The sequence below is a fragment of the Notothenia rossii genome (genome assembly GCF_949606895.1).
Source record: "Notothenia rossii genome assembly, chromosome: 3".
In the NCBI taxonomy this organism is placed as follows: domain Eukaryota; kingdom Metazoa; phylum Chordata; class Actinopteri; order Perciformes; family Nototheniidae; genus Notothenia; species Notothenia rossii.
Window position 1 is genome coordinate 10,812,145 of NC_136901.1, and position 15,992 is coordinate 10,828,136.

General features: G+C 40.5%; 1 protein-coding gene and 1 long non-coding RNA gene across 2 annotated transcripts; both read right to left on the minus strand.

Moving 5' to 3' along the window:
• Positions 1-5,875: 5,875 nt before the first annotated feature.
• LOC307032809 (uncharacterized protein) lies at positions 5,876-15,992 on the minus strand. Its single transcript, XM_079671084.1, has 8 exons — positions 15,392-15,992; positions 10,625-10,697; positions 10,425-10,537; positions 10,199-10,294; positions 7,690-7,874; positions 7,493-7,550; positions 7,355-7,417; positions 5,876-7,273 (listed from the first exon to the last, which is right to left on the minus strand). The coding sequence occupies exons 1-8, from the start codon at positions 15,560-15,562 to the stop codon at positions 6,005-6,007; spliced, it is 2,028 nt and encodes a 675-aa protein (XP_079527210.1). The 5' UTR covers positions 15,563-15,992; the 3' UTR covers positions 5,876-6,004.
• Positions 12,683-15,385, minus strand: LOC307032810. The gene is made up of 3 exons (XR_013806379.1): positions 14,257-15,385; positions 13,443-13,522; positions 12,683-12,906 (listed from the first exon to the last, which is right to left on the minus strand). It is a non-coding gene; the product is annotated as an uncharacterized lncRNA (long non-coding RNA).

The window sequence follows — 15,992 nt, forward strand, 5'->3', positions numbered from 1 at the left end:
AAACTTATTTTCTAGGTATCAAAACATTTGTGAACACATGGGGACGTCTGACTCAGCTGATTCTCTGTCTATCACGCTTTCCCTACTGTCAGCTTCGTCTTTACTTGCAATTTCCCTGCAGGTTCTTCAGACAGACATGTCGGGGGCCCATGTACAGTTTCTCATGGAAATGCTGTTTGACCAAGACCAGGCAAGTCTCTCCATGGCCCCCCCACACCCACCCAACAACCACAAGTACTATAGTTACTACAATTTGCAGTCCCTTACTTGAGCCTTTTCTTTTCATGCCACTTTGTACTTCCACTTCATTTCAAAGGGGTTAAACCTCAACCAACTACAATAAAATCCTGCTTTGTATGCACAATTCAAATATCAGATTTGTATTAAATAGGCTTGTATCGTAGTTATTAATGAGTACTTTTACATGTGGGTGCATTTTCCTGATTATCTTTACATACCTTTAGTTAAGTAACATTTTCATTGCAGGACTTTGCTTGTATAGGAATATTATATATCAGATAATAGCTTGGGTTAATAAGTAAAGTACATTCCTTTAGTTTATTTGCCAAACTGTTCAAATAAAACAAGAGTATTATAATATATTTGACACATAATAAGCCGGACACAGAAAGGTGTTTATTATTACATTTCTCAACAAAAAGTTGGGATTCTTTCACCCTAATGCTATTTTTTTTGCAATCACTTATAAAAGGAACCAGACGGCAAACAGAACATAAATATGGGTTTAATAGCAGTCCCTGTGGGAGGGGTACTGTGTGGACTCAGGAGTTAGCCTTCAACAAGAAGTCCAGGGGATCGACTAAATGTTTGCTTTGAACCCCATACCAGTGCTAAACTCTGCATTCCCACACCCTTATAAGTCTAAAAATAAGACGGATAAAACAACATGTTGACAGCATATGTCTCGTAGACGCTTTGGCTCATTGAGCTTACATTCTGGGGAAAGGTCTAATAACGTGAGGGTCAGCCGTTCTGGTCTTTTTTCGACTTCACATTAGAGCTTTACAGACAACACATTTGTCCCGAGTCAACTCAACAACTAACACACATACTGTAATGTTCCACGTTATATTCATCCAATTCTGACCAGCAGCAAAACATGTTCAAAAACAAATAAATTAGATATTACTTCTAGTTCTGAACGTTCTGCTAGTTTAGAAGCTAACACACACACTTTGAGACACCATCCAGAAGTATATAGTATATATTCTTCTTTCATTTGCCAGAAACAAAGCTAGTGAGTCGCAAACTACTTAAAACATCACCAAACTTCACTGGTTGCAGAAAGGAGCCTATTGTGTTGAAGTCTACGAAAAAATTAACCTACTTCTCACATGATTTATTACCTAAGTAAACCATTTCCAAATGAGTTAATGTTGTGATTGACAGGTTGGTGCCTAGAAATGTCTTGTTCAGAGTTCGCTTAACCCTCTCATGTCACTTTTGGTTCCAAAAAAAACGAAGGCGACCGCCAAATTGCCAAACTCCAGGTGCCAAAACCGTAGTCCACAGACCAATGGGATTAAATCTTCTTATATACAGTCTATGTGAGGGGACCAGGCACAGTTATTACTTTATTAGTCCGAACATTTGGGTTTGTGCGCACTTCCTTTGAATTTATCACACGAATAAGCTTATATTAATGCTCTGGAGTCTGGAATGGCAGCTGTCTGCGTGCAAGAAAAGGCAGGAAATATAATAGCCTGAAATAATTGACAAAGAGCCACAACCTTGTTTCTTTTCCATGAACCATGGCTGTTAAATGTGTCCAGACTCCTTTAGGGGATCATTTTCACACAAACGATGGATTCCTCTCCTTCCACCTATTCTGTAGGTCATGCTGTAGTGGGAGGGTGAGCATTTACAGCCACTTCCTCCAGCACACGCTTTGAACTACGAGGAGCACCAAACCACAGGTATTTCCACGCCAAAGTATCATTAGAGAGTCTTGTCGTGTGTTTTCATGAACCTTTGTCAAAAGCTGCAGTGTGATGTTGAACAGCAATGTTTTTTTTTTTGTGAGGCAAAGAGCTGAATTCCTTCCTGCTTACAGAGGTAGCCCTGTTTTATTTCTGCTCCTGGCAAAAAATATTTGCATTAATATCTTCAAAAACAGGCTCACTTTTTTCGCCTGGCCCATCCAGACGTTGACACAGTGTCCGCTAGCATGAGAGACCGAGTGTCGATCCCAGATTCTGTCTATCACGGGTTTAAAAGCACACACTCAGACACGTAATCCATTTCAACTTCCATCAAAGGCTTCCCAAACACCATTAACACAAAAAGGCCGCAGCCATAATACCAGGGCCACTGTGGTTCTTTACAGGGTGCAACATAAAACACTAATGCATATATTGACAGGCAACATGAAGGAGTTTGTGCTTCCAGAAACAGCCAAACTGAGCTGTCTGGCAGTGCAAACAATTCCCAGCAGTAAACTCACCCTGGCTTTCTTCACGCACACAGGCCGAATCATTGATGCCTAATAGACTCCAACTAATACCCAAAATGAGCTTGATTCCGTACATATTGTGCTTTGTTAAAGTTAATGCTTAGTAATTGTACTCATTAAAATTAGAATGTCTGTGGGAAAAAAGAAACAAGTCCTATGTTTTGTTAATCTAGCACTCTAGAATCTTTGGGAGACATTATTAAGTCTATCAGGTCTCACAAGTCAGTGCTACAGAATTGATGTGTCAATCTCAAAACAGAGACGGAATAAAAACATAGCCAGACCAGAAAAAAGGAAAGGCAGAATACTCCTGTTGGTTTTTACAGTGGGTCTATGTTCTGGGCCCTGTTTGTCCAGCTTCAACAGACCGAGCGTCCTCTTTTCATTTGCCAGGAGAACAAGTTGTTATTGGCTCGATTGAGTCCCATGCAGAGCGATTACACACCGTCTGTGTTGACCGAGAGAGAAGATGTTAAGAACCCACGATGGACGTTTACAGACGCAAAATCCAAAGGGCCATAAGTTTGTTTGCCTGTTTTAGAAACATGGGCTTCACTACTCATTCAAACAGATGGAACAAATCGTTTCCTGTTCATTTTTTAAAAACTCCATAACTATACTCCAAAACAACACTTCAATACACATCCTCCTCAGTAGCAGGTTGTGAGACTCCATGCTCAGCTAATGGAGTCTGTTACATGAGACACAGCGGACCGAGGGACTAATTGACTGCAGGTGTGGGTGGGGGCGCATTGCCTCCTTTTTTGGGCTACTGGTATTTATAGCATTTTTCACATGAGCTGTTCTGAAAGTGCTGGCCTATTGAGTATATGTTAATGTCTCTCAGGGTACAGCATGTGCCTCATTCAGACCACCAAGGATGTCGACATTTAAGTGCACACGTCCCTGACCAATAAAGCTCATGTGGTGGATTCACAGACGTTGAGGTCTCCATCATGTTCTAAACTGTACTGTAAACAAAAGGCAGCAGCCTCTGACTCTGAACATGTATGTATGAAATCCACTTCACAGTCAATGGGTACATATGAAGCTACCACTAAAACCTGATCAGCTTAGCTTAGCACAACGCCTAGAAACAGCTTGCCTTGATGCACCAAACAGGGCCTTCATTCGATTGCTGTCTCTTTGAATTACAAAGATCTATTTACTGTAAAATAGAAGCCGGTTACTAAGTAACACTTTAAAGTCCTTTTTCTACGGATATTAAAAACCCATCCAAATCAATCTAAATTATTCCAGTGTATGCCTCACTGACAATGCCTTGGTCATGCCCGAATAAACCTCTCTGATGAACTATCACAAGTCCTACAAACTGATGACAGATGACGTGGTTAATGATTCCTTTAATGTGTTAATAATGCAGCAAGTTCATCCCTGTGGAACATTTTCCTCGGACAAAGCTGAAGAATGTTCACCATCCACAAACTCCCTGTGCAGGCTTTGTCAAAAATGTTTAGTCTATAGAATTGTATTTTTCAGTTTGTTTCCCAACACTTACAAGACTTCCTTCCTTCTACTATCCTGGGGGATTTTACACAATTGAGCCAAACAAACTACTACAGTAAGGGTCTTGGACGCAGTTATGACTCACCACTAATTTCCTTCCATGGTAACCACATTATTTAGTTTTAGACACTTGAAAAATTATTCAATACAACATGTTCATGACTGCAGCCATCTTTAACGTTTCTAAACCAAATTAAAAATATTTATATCGGAGTAAAACACTTTCCTCTGATATTAGTATAATTAGGACAGAACACTTAAGTCTAGTACAAAAATATCACATATACAAATGAAAAGAAAATGTTCTTCAGATATTTAAATAAAAGAGTTGACATATCTCTAAATGGAAGGTCAAGGGGTCAATGTCCGTAACACTGGAAAAACATATTTTAATATACCTGCAATGTACCACTATTATTATAGTTATATTGTGGTACATTATGGCACTACCCAATAAATGAATGAATCTACTCAAACAATAGCTACTGTTAAAGCCAATTTGCAAATAGGTTAAATATTTAGAGAAGTGCCGAAAGAGAGGGAAGTTTATCCCGCCACAAGGTGAAAGACAGTTGTATATAATCCATGACCCACAATTCCTTGGGCCAGGATCCGGGCTGTCTGCTTGGACTCCTTCCGTAAACAAGATCTGATTTCCAAATTTGACGTATTTGAGGTAACGTTCCCATGCCTCGATTAAAAAAAAAAAGAAAGTTAAGTGCTTCAGGTTTGGCAAACACAAGCAGAGAGACTGGGAGGAACGCTGAGCCAAAGCGAAGAAATAACAGGGGAAAAGGCAGCCAAAACTAAACCACACTAGAAAAAACTAATTGCTTGTGATTAGTTTGCTATAGAGGTAAGTTGACTTTATTGGTAGACTATTCAACTTAATAACAGGATATGGAGCCATGATTCATGCCCTGTGCTTGTATTACTTTGGTCTGTGCTGGACCTTTAAACATCGCCCCAATCAGGGATCTGTGGACGCATATTTTATCTATATATATATATATATATATATATATTCGTCAGGTTCTGGGGATTAGTCAGACTAAGAATGAGCCAACCAGATTGCAGGAGGATCAAGAGCTAGGTGGGAAAACATATCAGAATTGTAGCTGTAAGAGAGATGTTCCTGTAAGACTGCAGAGGAGCAAATCGTGGAAAATGACGGACAAATCTGACCGTTGGTTCGAACTTCATTTGTAACTTAAGAAGGTGCCTTGAAACATTCCAGCTGTCAGCACAATGTTTTCCCACTCCAAACCCACAATGAAGAGAGCTGTTTTTCCTTCCTCCCCGTTTCAGGCCCATTGATTGGGAGTTAATGTAAGACGAACATTGTTACACCCAAAGTGCCACTCTGACATCTAAAAATCACTAAGAGGGAAAAGGGAGTGATTCAGCAGCGCTAGTGACTCATTTCTAACCAAATCTTCTAAAATCATTCACAGCAAGTAATAAACAAATTGCTAATATGCACAAAGCCATCAATAAAGAAACGTGTGAACCTTTGTGCATTTAGCAGTTCAACTTGACTTCAGGCCCCTGTGCTGACAAGCATTCAATCATATGAAGTGTCATTGAAGAAACATTGAATAGGCTTCAGTGCTAATGACGTTTTTCCTCCCTTTGCAGACTGTCCTTCAGTCAGTTTTACATTTGAAATCATTATTCTCATTAAAGCCATAATAAGGCTTATATTTTTTTACTTTACTGCAAGTGAAAACGTTTCCCCCCCCCCCCGAAAAAAATGAACATTCAGATGTGAAACTAGTCTAATGAAATCACCACTTTATTTTCATATAACAAATTAAACAGATTATTAAAATGACATGCAATAGAATACAACTTAATGTCAAGCCCATTACTGAAAGTTACTTAGCAACAAGACTAAGTCAAGGGTGTTGCAGTCCAATACTAATTGTAGAGGTGTTCACCAGGTTTTTTTTTTTGTTTGATTTTGTAGGGCACGACATCCACCATTATTAAACAGGTGTGGTGTTAGTGAAACTTGCTGGCGATCCTCTTGGACCTCCTCAGAACAGTGCCCTGGGGGGGAGCTTCCTGTTGGGTCGTGGATGGAGCTTCCTGTCGGGTCGTGGATGGAGCTTCCTGTCGGGTCGTAAATGGAGCTTCCTGTCGGGTCGTGGATGGAGCTTCCTGTCGGGTCGTGGATGGAGCTTCCTGTCGGGTCGTGGATGGAGCTTCCTGTCGGGTCGTGGATGGAGCTTCCTGTCGGGTCGTGGATGGAGCTTCCTGTCGGGTCGTGGATGGAGCTTCCTGTCGGAGATCGGATGGAGCTTCCAGTCGGAGATTGGATGGAGCTTTCCGTCGGCGATTGGATGGAGCTTCCCGTCGGGGCGTGGATGGAGCTTCCAGTCGGGTCGTGGATGGAGCTTCCCGTCGGGTCGTGGAAGGAGCTTCCCGTCGGGTCGTGGAAGGAGCTTCCCGTCGGGTCGTGGAAGGAGCTTCCCGTCGGGTCGTGGAAGGAGCTTCCCGTCGGGTCGTGGAAGGCGCTTCCCGTCGGGTCGTGGAAGGCGCTTCCCGTCGGGTCGTGGAAGGCGCTTCCCGTCGGGTCGTGGAAGGAGCTTCCCGTCGGATCATGGATGGAGCTTCCCGTCGGGTCATGGATGGAGCTTCCCGTCGGGTCATGGATGGAGCTTCCCGTCGGGGCGTGGATAGAGCTTTCCGTTGGAGATTGGATGGAGCTTCCCGTCGGGGCGTGGATGGAGCTTCCTGTCGGGTCGTGGATGCAGCTTCCTGTCGGGTCGTGGATGCAGCTTCCTGTCGGGTCGTGGATGCAGCTTCCTGTCGGGTCGTGGATGGAGCTTCCTGTCGGGTCGTGGATGGAGCTTCCCGTCGGGTCGTGGATGGAGCTTCCTCAGTTTTCACACCACTTTTTGGTTTTGTAGCTACAGGTTTCTTTCTCCTCCCTCCTACAGATTGCAAAGCCTCTTGGGAACTTGCCTCTTGCTTCTGGGCTCTCTTTTGTGGCCCTTTGGATTCTTTAACAGACTTCGTTGGCTTCTCTTTATCATGTTTCCCACAGTCAGTTTTACCGTCAACGAGCTTGCGCCTGGATTTAGTTTTGCTCTTTGCTAGTTCTTGAAACGTAACAGCCTTCGGTCTTCCCTTTCCACGAGTTTTGGCTTGCACTTTAAGATCTTGTGGTTCCTCTTTGACGACAACTTTATCTGCTTCCATTCCTGCTGCTGCTGCTGCTTCTTCTTCTTGAGTGTTCATCCGGATTTCAAGAGCCTTATATGCGTCCTGTTAAACAAGATATTGTCTTTAAAAGAACAGTAAATCCACCCACAAATGGTTGTTTATAAGATCAAATCAGATTCTCACCTCTTCTTGGGAAAGTTCACATATCAGGTTTGACATTAGGCTCATTAATCCATGCACCTTCAGCTTAAATCAGATACAAACAAATGTTATCATATAGAAATCACTTAATTATTTTACACAAGTTGGAGCGTCTCTTACCTGTTGACTGGCCACATTTTGTTCAAGCTGCCCTCTCTCTTTTGCTTCCCTCTTCTTCCTTTGTTTTTAAGCATTACATGTCAGTTTAAGTACCTTTAGAGTTGTGTATGTTTGAGCTACCCCTCAAGCACGTACATTCACCAGAATAGAAGACACACCTCCCATTAAAAAGGTCATTTAATCGAGCTATTACTTACTTGTTTGCCACCATGTTCTCCATCCGAGGGATCTCAATCCGCTTCTCCTCCGTGGCTTTTTGGATGGTTTCTTTCGTCACCGTGTCCAGGAAACAATCGAGGTCCAGGTCTGCCAATTGGGTGGATGATGACGTCATGCTGAGGACCTCCTTCACCCACTCCATGAGGTCTTCACAGGACGGGAGCTGAAGGAAAACAACAGGAGGAATTCAACTTAAAGTTCGCACAAGTAGAAAATACAATGACATGTGCTCATGTTATTCTACAGCCTCAGCGGGTTTGTGTTGGGGCGGGGGGTGGAAGACATTCTTTGGAAAACAGTGCTATTTTAGGGTCAATATAAAAAGGATTGTAAAAATGCCTTTAGCAGACATAAGCTTGAACATTTGGAGAGAGTTATAGTGATGGTAAAAAAAAAAGGTCAGATGCGGTACAGGGTCAAATACAGAACTACAAACAATCCAAAGCCTTGGAACTTAGCTTGTTGTCCTCGAAGCTCATTTTCTTTTTATTGCATCTCTGCACGGAAGGATGCGTGCATGTTCTTATGGACTAGATTTGATCCTGAATCTAGATAGTTACAGCTCAGCAGAGAAGAACGCCATTCCTTTTCAAGCTGGTGTAGTTCAATAGAAAGAAAGTAGTTCCTTCCTGAATCTGCTCAGAACAAGCCCTTTGTATTAATCTTGAGTAAGTGGGTCATGACTTTGAAACACGTCTCCGCCCCTCAGTTAACGAACCTGTGTCCTGAATTATTGTATTTCTGTGTCTATATCCTTCGGTGCAAGCCCCCAGGTGGCGTTGTCGGTCCTTTATCCCCTATTTTATACTATTACAGGGTATATGCAGGAATCCTGAAGTCAAATTTAAAACCTTTTAAGACCTTTTTTAAGACCCTTTCCATACATTTTAAGACCTCATCGCAACTTTGAGTTCTAACCGGTTACATTGGCGACACACTTTACCTCACATTTACTATATTGATTGTAAGATAGCAAAACTAAACAGAGTGCAGACAGACTACTGAAGCCTCCTCTCCACATGAACTTCAACCTCTCTGTGAAGGTTAGGTTTAATGCAGTATGCTGCTTTTTTGCTTCTGTAGACTTTGTGCTCTTTCATTCCAGTCAAACTCCTCAGAAACCATTAGAAACCAGTATTTGACCAATAAACAAAACAATGGACAAAACTTTGAGCTATGAAATATGTTAAACTTTGGTGAGCTTCAGCGGGGTAATGCCATATAGGAGCTCCCTCTCAAATACCCAGGGGTTAAATTGGGCTGGGGCTGTCCGGGGCTAAGCCCTGGCACATAGGACGATGCTCTGACGTCATCACCCTCACACATTTGTCATATGTTTACAAAAAAGGATATATATGTTAAGACTTTTCTCGTTCTTAATATAGACTATATTTAGGGTCGATATGTGTTGACTTTACTTTAAAATAGCAGATCTCTGTGACCGGATATAGTTTGGCTTAGATCCCGGCCCCACGAGGACGCATACGGTAAAACGCATACGCAAGCGCAAAAAAAGCTTCCGTTCACAAGCATTCGATTCATTAACGTGTCCGTTCACACTAGACCGCTGGAAATGCTGGAAACGATGTAGTACATATGTCAGGCCTGTAAGTGGCGCTGCTGCCGCCCGAAATACACCAAAAGCAGCGAAGAAGACCCCGGAGCATGGTTGCCATGGTTGCCCTTCTGTTTATTCTCCGCGGTGGACGGCGTGTTCTCCTGCTGTATATCTCTCCGGTAGTCCACCAGCAGATGAAAAACACCCACCTCACCGCCTCTTCCAAGGAGCGAGGGGACCGTGCGGCTGAGTTTTCGTAAAAAAAAATGTTCCGCCGGTCAACATGTCCGTTAAAGTTGAAATCTTCCGTACAAAATTAGGAAAGTGCCGGTCAGAGGTCTTTTTTCTTATTTATTGAGCTTTAAAACAAATTGATAACGACTCTGTTCTCTGTATAATAATATAATAATATTTAATAAACGGTGCCTGCCTCGCTTTTCCTCCCCCTCTTCTGACAGCCCAGCAGCAGCAGGAGACGTGGGGAGAGGGAGGCGGGCTATTTCATCGTTATCAGAAAATAATCATATAGGGCACACACGGAGCCGTTGGACCCCCAGAGCGTTGCGTATGCCGGTCTACCCACCTTGGGACTCGTTACCGTAGTCATTTAGTTCCCCCCCCCACAGAGCGGAGCAAGGCAACGAAACTTAAAATAATAAGCAGCATTTTACGGCGCGCTATGCATGGGGCCGCCTTGGGGGGTTTCCGACATGTCGTTTCAGTAAATTAAAGGGTGTTTCATGTTGTCGTTGCTGTGGACCTTCTTAATACCTTGGAAAATGCCGTTTAATACTTTTTAATAGCCTTAATTTTCGCTAAATTGATTTATCAACTTTTAATACTTTTTAAGACCCCGCGGACACCCTGTATTAATATTTATAAACACACCACCCCGACACACACAAGATAATAAGCTTCTCGTCACTCACCTTTAGATCAGCCTGTGCTTTCTCCTTGGAAGCTAACGCCAGCTCTAATTGCATCAGTTCTTTACTGACCAACCTCTGCACCTCTTTCAAATCACCCTGAGGACAATCAAAGCAAGAAAACAATTCATCAGCACTTTGGTAGGAATCAAACTATACAACAATGATTGCAATCTGACTGAATAACACGATTCCAAGCAACAGCAGGTAGCGAGGAAGCCACACTTACCTGCAGCTGTTTAATACGTTTATCTTCTTGAATCTTTTCCATAAACTCCAAGTCATTCTGCGTCAGCTGACAGCCCTTCATTCCTTTCAACATGGGGTTAGGTTCTTCTGGTTCTGAAATGCAATAAAAGATCAGACAAGGAAAACATCATCTCAACATTTGACAGATTGTGCCATACAGTAAGCCAAATTTTTTCGTACCTGTTTTTGGTACAATTGCGTTGTAATTGAATGTCACATTTTGGTCATCGTCTTTTTCAACTGCAGTATCTGCCTGTTGGGTAACAGCACTACATTACATTGCATTTAGCTGACGCTTTTATCCAAAGCGACGTACAATAAGTGCGTTCGAGCAACAAAATACAAACTTGAAGAAAACAGAATCAAGTACATCAGGTTTCATAGAGCTAAAACATTTCAGGTGCTACTCAACTGGCTTTAGATAAGCCAGCCCTTTATTAGTATATAAGTGCTTTGTTAATAATTCTATCGCTCGAAGTGGAGTCTAAAGAGATGAGTTTTCAGTCTGCGCCGGAAGATGTGTAAGCTTTCTGCTGTCCTGATGTCAATGGGAGCTCATACTATGAAGGTAGATATGGTGCAAAATGCGAGAGCGTGTAAAACCTGATGTGAGTACTTGCAGAAAAAAAATCTGAGCTTGTGTGCATACATTTACACTTTTATAAAATATCCACACAACTGTGAACCAAGTTTGAAGTCACAGAAGAAAAAAAAAAGTTTTGTAGCTTGTAAAAATGAACTTAGTGATGAAATATTCACTTGCAGAAAAATAAATATTTTTTAAAATATATTTTCCATTACAATTACAACTTGTTTATTACAACTTTTCAAATCAGTCATTACAACTTGACGAATCTGCTCTGTGGCAGTATAAATCGACGAATCTGCGGTCTTGACTTTTGCTAAACTTCTTGCGATAAATGTGTCGCAAAAGTAATTTTCACCTGTAGATGTGGGGGGAGGGAGGGAGGTTGGAGCGAAGGGGCGGAGCTATCAGAACGACGAGGCTTGACTGCGGGGCTAACGGTTCGTGTCGCTACCAGTCCGCTGACATGGCGCGTCAATCAACGGTACATTTTGCCCAGTATTACTTTGAATATTATTATTGTGATTGAGGATTAAATCCGCTTTGAAGACCACCGTTTTATATCGTGCAGTTTAGCGGCAAAATAACATCAGTTAGCCAGCTAACGCTAGCTTTGTTGAGTTTATGCTAGCTAAACAAGTAGTGGTTGTAGTCTACAGCAGTAATTAATATATTATAGCCTACTGCTTTGGCACTAACGGTTGATAACCGTTTATGAAAATAAAACCAATTGAACTGTACTGAAATAATGACACGTTTTATACATTGTCTTGGGCTCCTGTTGTGTTTTTAAAGCCTTTGTAAATTATCCATGCTATTTTCTATTTAGAATGAATACTTCAGAATCTTGAAATCCCTTGACGTTTGTATGCAATTGTGCTAAATTCAACTCTGGAATCAAGCAAATATTAATATGTTTGCATGACATTAGTTATTTATATTTTGACATCACTTAATTATATACATTTAAGTCAAGCTAAGTACATGTGATGGTAGCTAGTTAGTGCCCTTACCTGTGAGGCCTCCTCCAAACAGCATAATAATCAGACTGAATCATTAAAACTAAGTACCAGTTCTAGATCCTTGACTTTAGACAAACAATTCAAGAAACAAAATGTATTTAAAGACCAATCTTTATTTGAAGGTGCCTCTTAACCTGATATATTAGTTATACAGTAATAGTATTGACAATCTAAAAAAACTGAGCAACTCAACCGTCAACTTTATATATTTCTTATTGTCCAAAGCATTTATTATTTGCTTATTATTTTTTCCCCTCATGTTCAGTGTGGACGGATTGAGACAGCGTGGTGTCCATAGAGCTGCAGAGACTTCAGGGAGAAACCTCCGTGTGATGTCTGTCTGTTTGTTTGGCCCGGAGAGGACTGAGGGTCTTTCCTCTGCGAGGAGGACCAGGCCTGATGGAGGAGCCCATGCTGGGCATAGCTGATACCACCTGCACAGGCCTAGTCTGACACGTTATTTGACTAAATTTGTTTACTTATACATTTAATAGGCTTTACACATTCTGTCCACATGTGCTTTTTATTTAAAACATTTGATTAACTTTTGGTTCACATTTCAATAAATTGTATTTGTACTCCTTTCATCCATTATTCTTACTGAAAATAGATTACACATTCACATCTGACTGAAGATTGGCCCCATTTATTTGTGAGGCAGCGTCAAACAAATGATGGTCCTGATAGACTACAAAAATATTCGGTTTGCAGATCTTTGTTTTCACAATAAAAGTAGTTTTAGTGAATGTCCTGTACTGGTCTTAAACTCTCATAAAATCAGCTTTTAATTTTCCTCTTGGATGTTCTTCTTGACCCTCAGAGAAAGAGGAGATGTCTTTCAGGCATGTCCTTTCCTAGCAAAAATGACAGGAAAATTAAAAACATATTATTGCAGAACAAGTGTGTTATTTATGAAAGCGGTGTGTTTGTGTGTTTAGGGGCTGTAGATATAATTATTTTAAAATTGTAATCAGATTATGAATGAACAGTATGAAATTCATCAACATTGAAATATATTTTATTATCAAAATAATATTTAACTGTTACAAAACGTAGTGCAACTGTAGAAGCTTGCTCTGTTGCCTCACTGAAAGAATAACTTTTACCACGTTTTTACAGACAATATTGAGATAAATAGTAGCAGTTTTCACTATGTGTTAAATATCTTTGCCTTCAATACATTAAATTAGAAAGCTGACAAAATCATATTGCTTGTTAACATCTAAATGTAAATTTTTGCATGGAAAAAACCCCTCAACTTCACTGATGTGTAGGTGATTTAGTATTGTTTAATGGAATGTATATCAGTGTATTAAAGTCAATACTTCATTTATTTAAACCAATATCTTTCTTGATTCTTTGTACAGTATGAAAAAAATAGTATTTGTACCTGTGCTGAAGTTCACTGCTGTGAGGAGTCCAGTTCTGTCTCTCACTCTCTGGTCCAGCCTGTCTGCATCACCTGGACACCTTAAAAAAAAAGAAAAAAAAAAAGAATATATATATATATATATAAAATACCATGTGTACAAACAATATAACTTATTCTCTTCTGTTGAACATGTTGGATTGTGTATTGTCCGTGTCAAGGTCCTTTTTATTTTACTGTAACTTTGGAAGTTTTGTTACCAATGCTTACTGTTTATTTGATATCAATTTGGTAATACAATTAATAAAAACAACAAGGTTTGGGTTTGTTCTTCAGATATGACTGACGTTAACGAGTAAGCTCAATAATGAACTCCAGCTCAACCAACCATGTTGTAATATCTAAGTAATCATCTTGAAATATGACATTCATAATTGTAATATACACATCTTATTGTGAGGTTGATTTCACATACACTACTTTGAAGTTAGCTAAATAGAAAATAGCATGGATAACTTACAAAGGCTTTAAAAACACAACAGGAGCCCAAGACAATTATAAAATGTGTCATTATTTCCGTACAGTTCAATTGGTTTTATTTTCATAAACGGTTATCAACCGTTAGTGCCAAAGCAGTAGGCTATAATATATTAATTACTGCTGTAGACTACAACCACTACTTGTTTAGCTAGCATAAACTCAACAAAGCTAGCGTTAGATGGCTAACTGACGTTATTTTGCCGCTAAACTGCACGATATAAAACGGTGGTCTTCAAAGCGGATTTAATCCTCAATCACAATAATAATATTCAAAGTAATACTGGGCAAAACTTACCGTTGATTGACGCGCCATGTCAGCGGACTGGTAGCGACACGAACCGTTAGCCCCGCAGTCATCCTGTACGACCTGGCTGACTGACTGTGTGACTGACCCAAGCCTCGTCGTTCTGATAGCTCCGCCCCCTCCCCCCACATATATTAGACCCTCCAGAAAAACGCAGGCAAAAATCCTTGATTATGTGGGCTAAAATCCTTGATTATGCGATTAAACATGCGGGGTTTTTATGTGATTTTATGCGGTGAAATTGCGGGAAGTTGCGAAATATGCGGAAAGTTGTGAAATAGGCTAAATATGCAGGAAAAAAAAAAAAAGGTGTCTTATTTATTCTCTCTCACACACACAACCTGCCACTAACGTTAAACCCCTTTACTATTCAATTAAAACACATTCAATGTTTATTTATTGTAAAAGCAATTGGGCTATTTTAATCACACACAAATAAATATGCGGCCTTTTAAAAATCTGCGCCATTTTGCCGATTATGCGGTAAATTCTGCGATCGCAGAATCAGGTTTTTCTGGAGGGTCTAATACAGGTGAAAATTACTTTTGCGACACATTTATCGCAAGAAGTTTAGCAAAAGTCAAGACCGCAGATTCGTCGATTTATACTGCCACAGAGCAGATTCGTCAAGTTGTAATGACTGATTTGAGAGGTTGTAATAACCAAGTTGCAGTTGTAATGGAAAATATATTTTAAAAAATAAGTATTTTTCTGCAAGTGAATATTTTATCACTAAATTCATCTTTTTTCTACAAGCTACAAAACTTATTTTTTTCTTCTGCGACTTCAAACTTGGTTCACAGTTACGTGGATATTTTATACAAGTGCAAATTTGGTTCACAGTTGCGTGGATATTTTATACAAGTGTAAATGTATGCACACAAGCTAAGATTTTTTTTCTGCAAGTGCTCACATCAGGTTTTACACGCTCTCGCATTTTGCACCATATCTACCTTCATACATTCCACAATTTTGGAGCCAGGATAGCAACCCACGTGTTTTTGCTGATGGGAATTTGGGTCCCCCTCGCAGTGCGGGTGCAGCGAGCTGTTTGGCTGATGTAGCAGATTAATCTACATGTAATTCCATAAGATAGTTTGATAAAGAGTGCAGTTAAATCATGTACCTCCATATCCAGCTGGGGCTCCACCTGCTCCTCACTTGAATCTTCATTACAAAAACGCAATTGTTGCTTCACAACGGTCATAGGAGGAGTTCTGAGAAGCTGTCTTCCTGCTGGGATATCATTCCACGACTGACGGCTGTCTCTCAGTATTTCAACACATCTGTCTGACATGTCTGAGTTTCTCTTCGCCACTTCAAATAAGACTTAAAAAGAAACCAGTAACAAAAGCTGCTGGGTCTTTAGAATTGTTTGGTAGAGTACTGCTGTGTCTCCCTCCTCCTCACTTCCTTTAGTTTGAACTAGTGACCTGCAGTGAGTGTGTCTTTATAATCACCGCTTCATCGTTTTCACCTGTGTCTCAGTCTGCTATGTATTGCTTTGACCAGCAGAGGGCGACAGATGCTTTTAATTTTGCAGCACAGGAAGATTTTCTTTTTAACTTGAGATATTTCTCATTTTATGTAAGGCCAACATTAAAAACAATGTTTTTAACATTATATTAAGAGTGAATAATGACCCCCTGCACCTATACTACAACTCCTAAGCGGCTAACCATTGTATATAGAGCAGAAAGGAACTGGAATTTGATTACAATTGAATG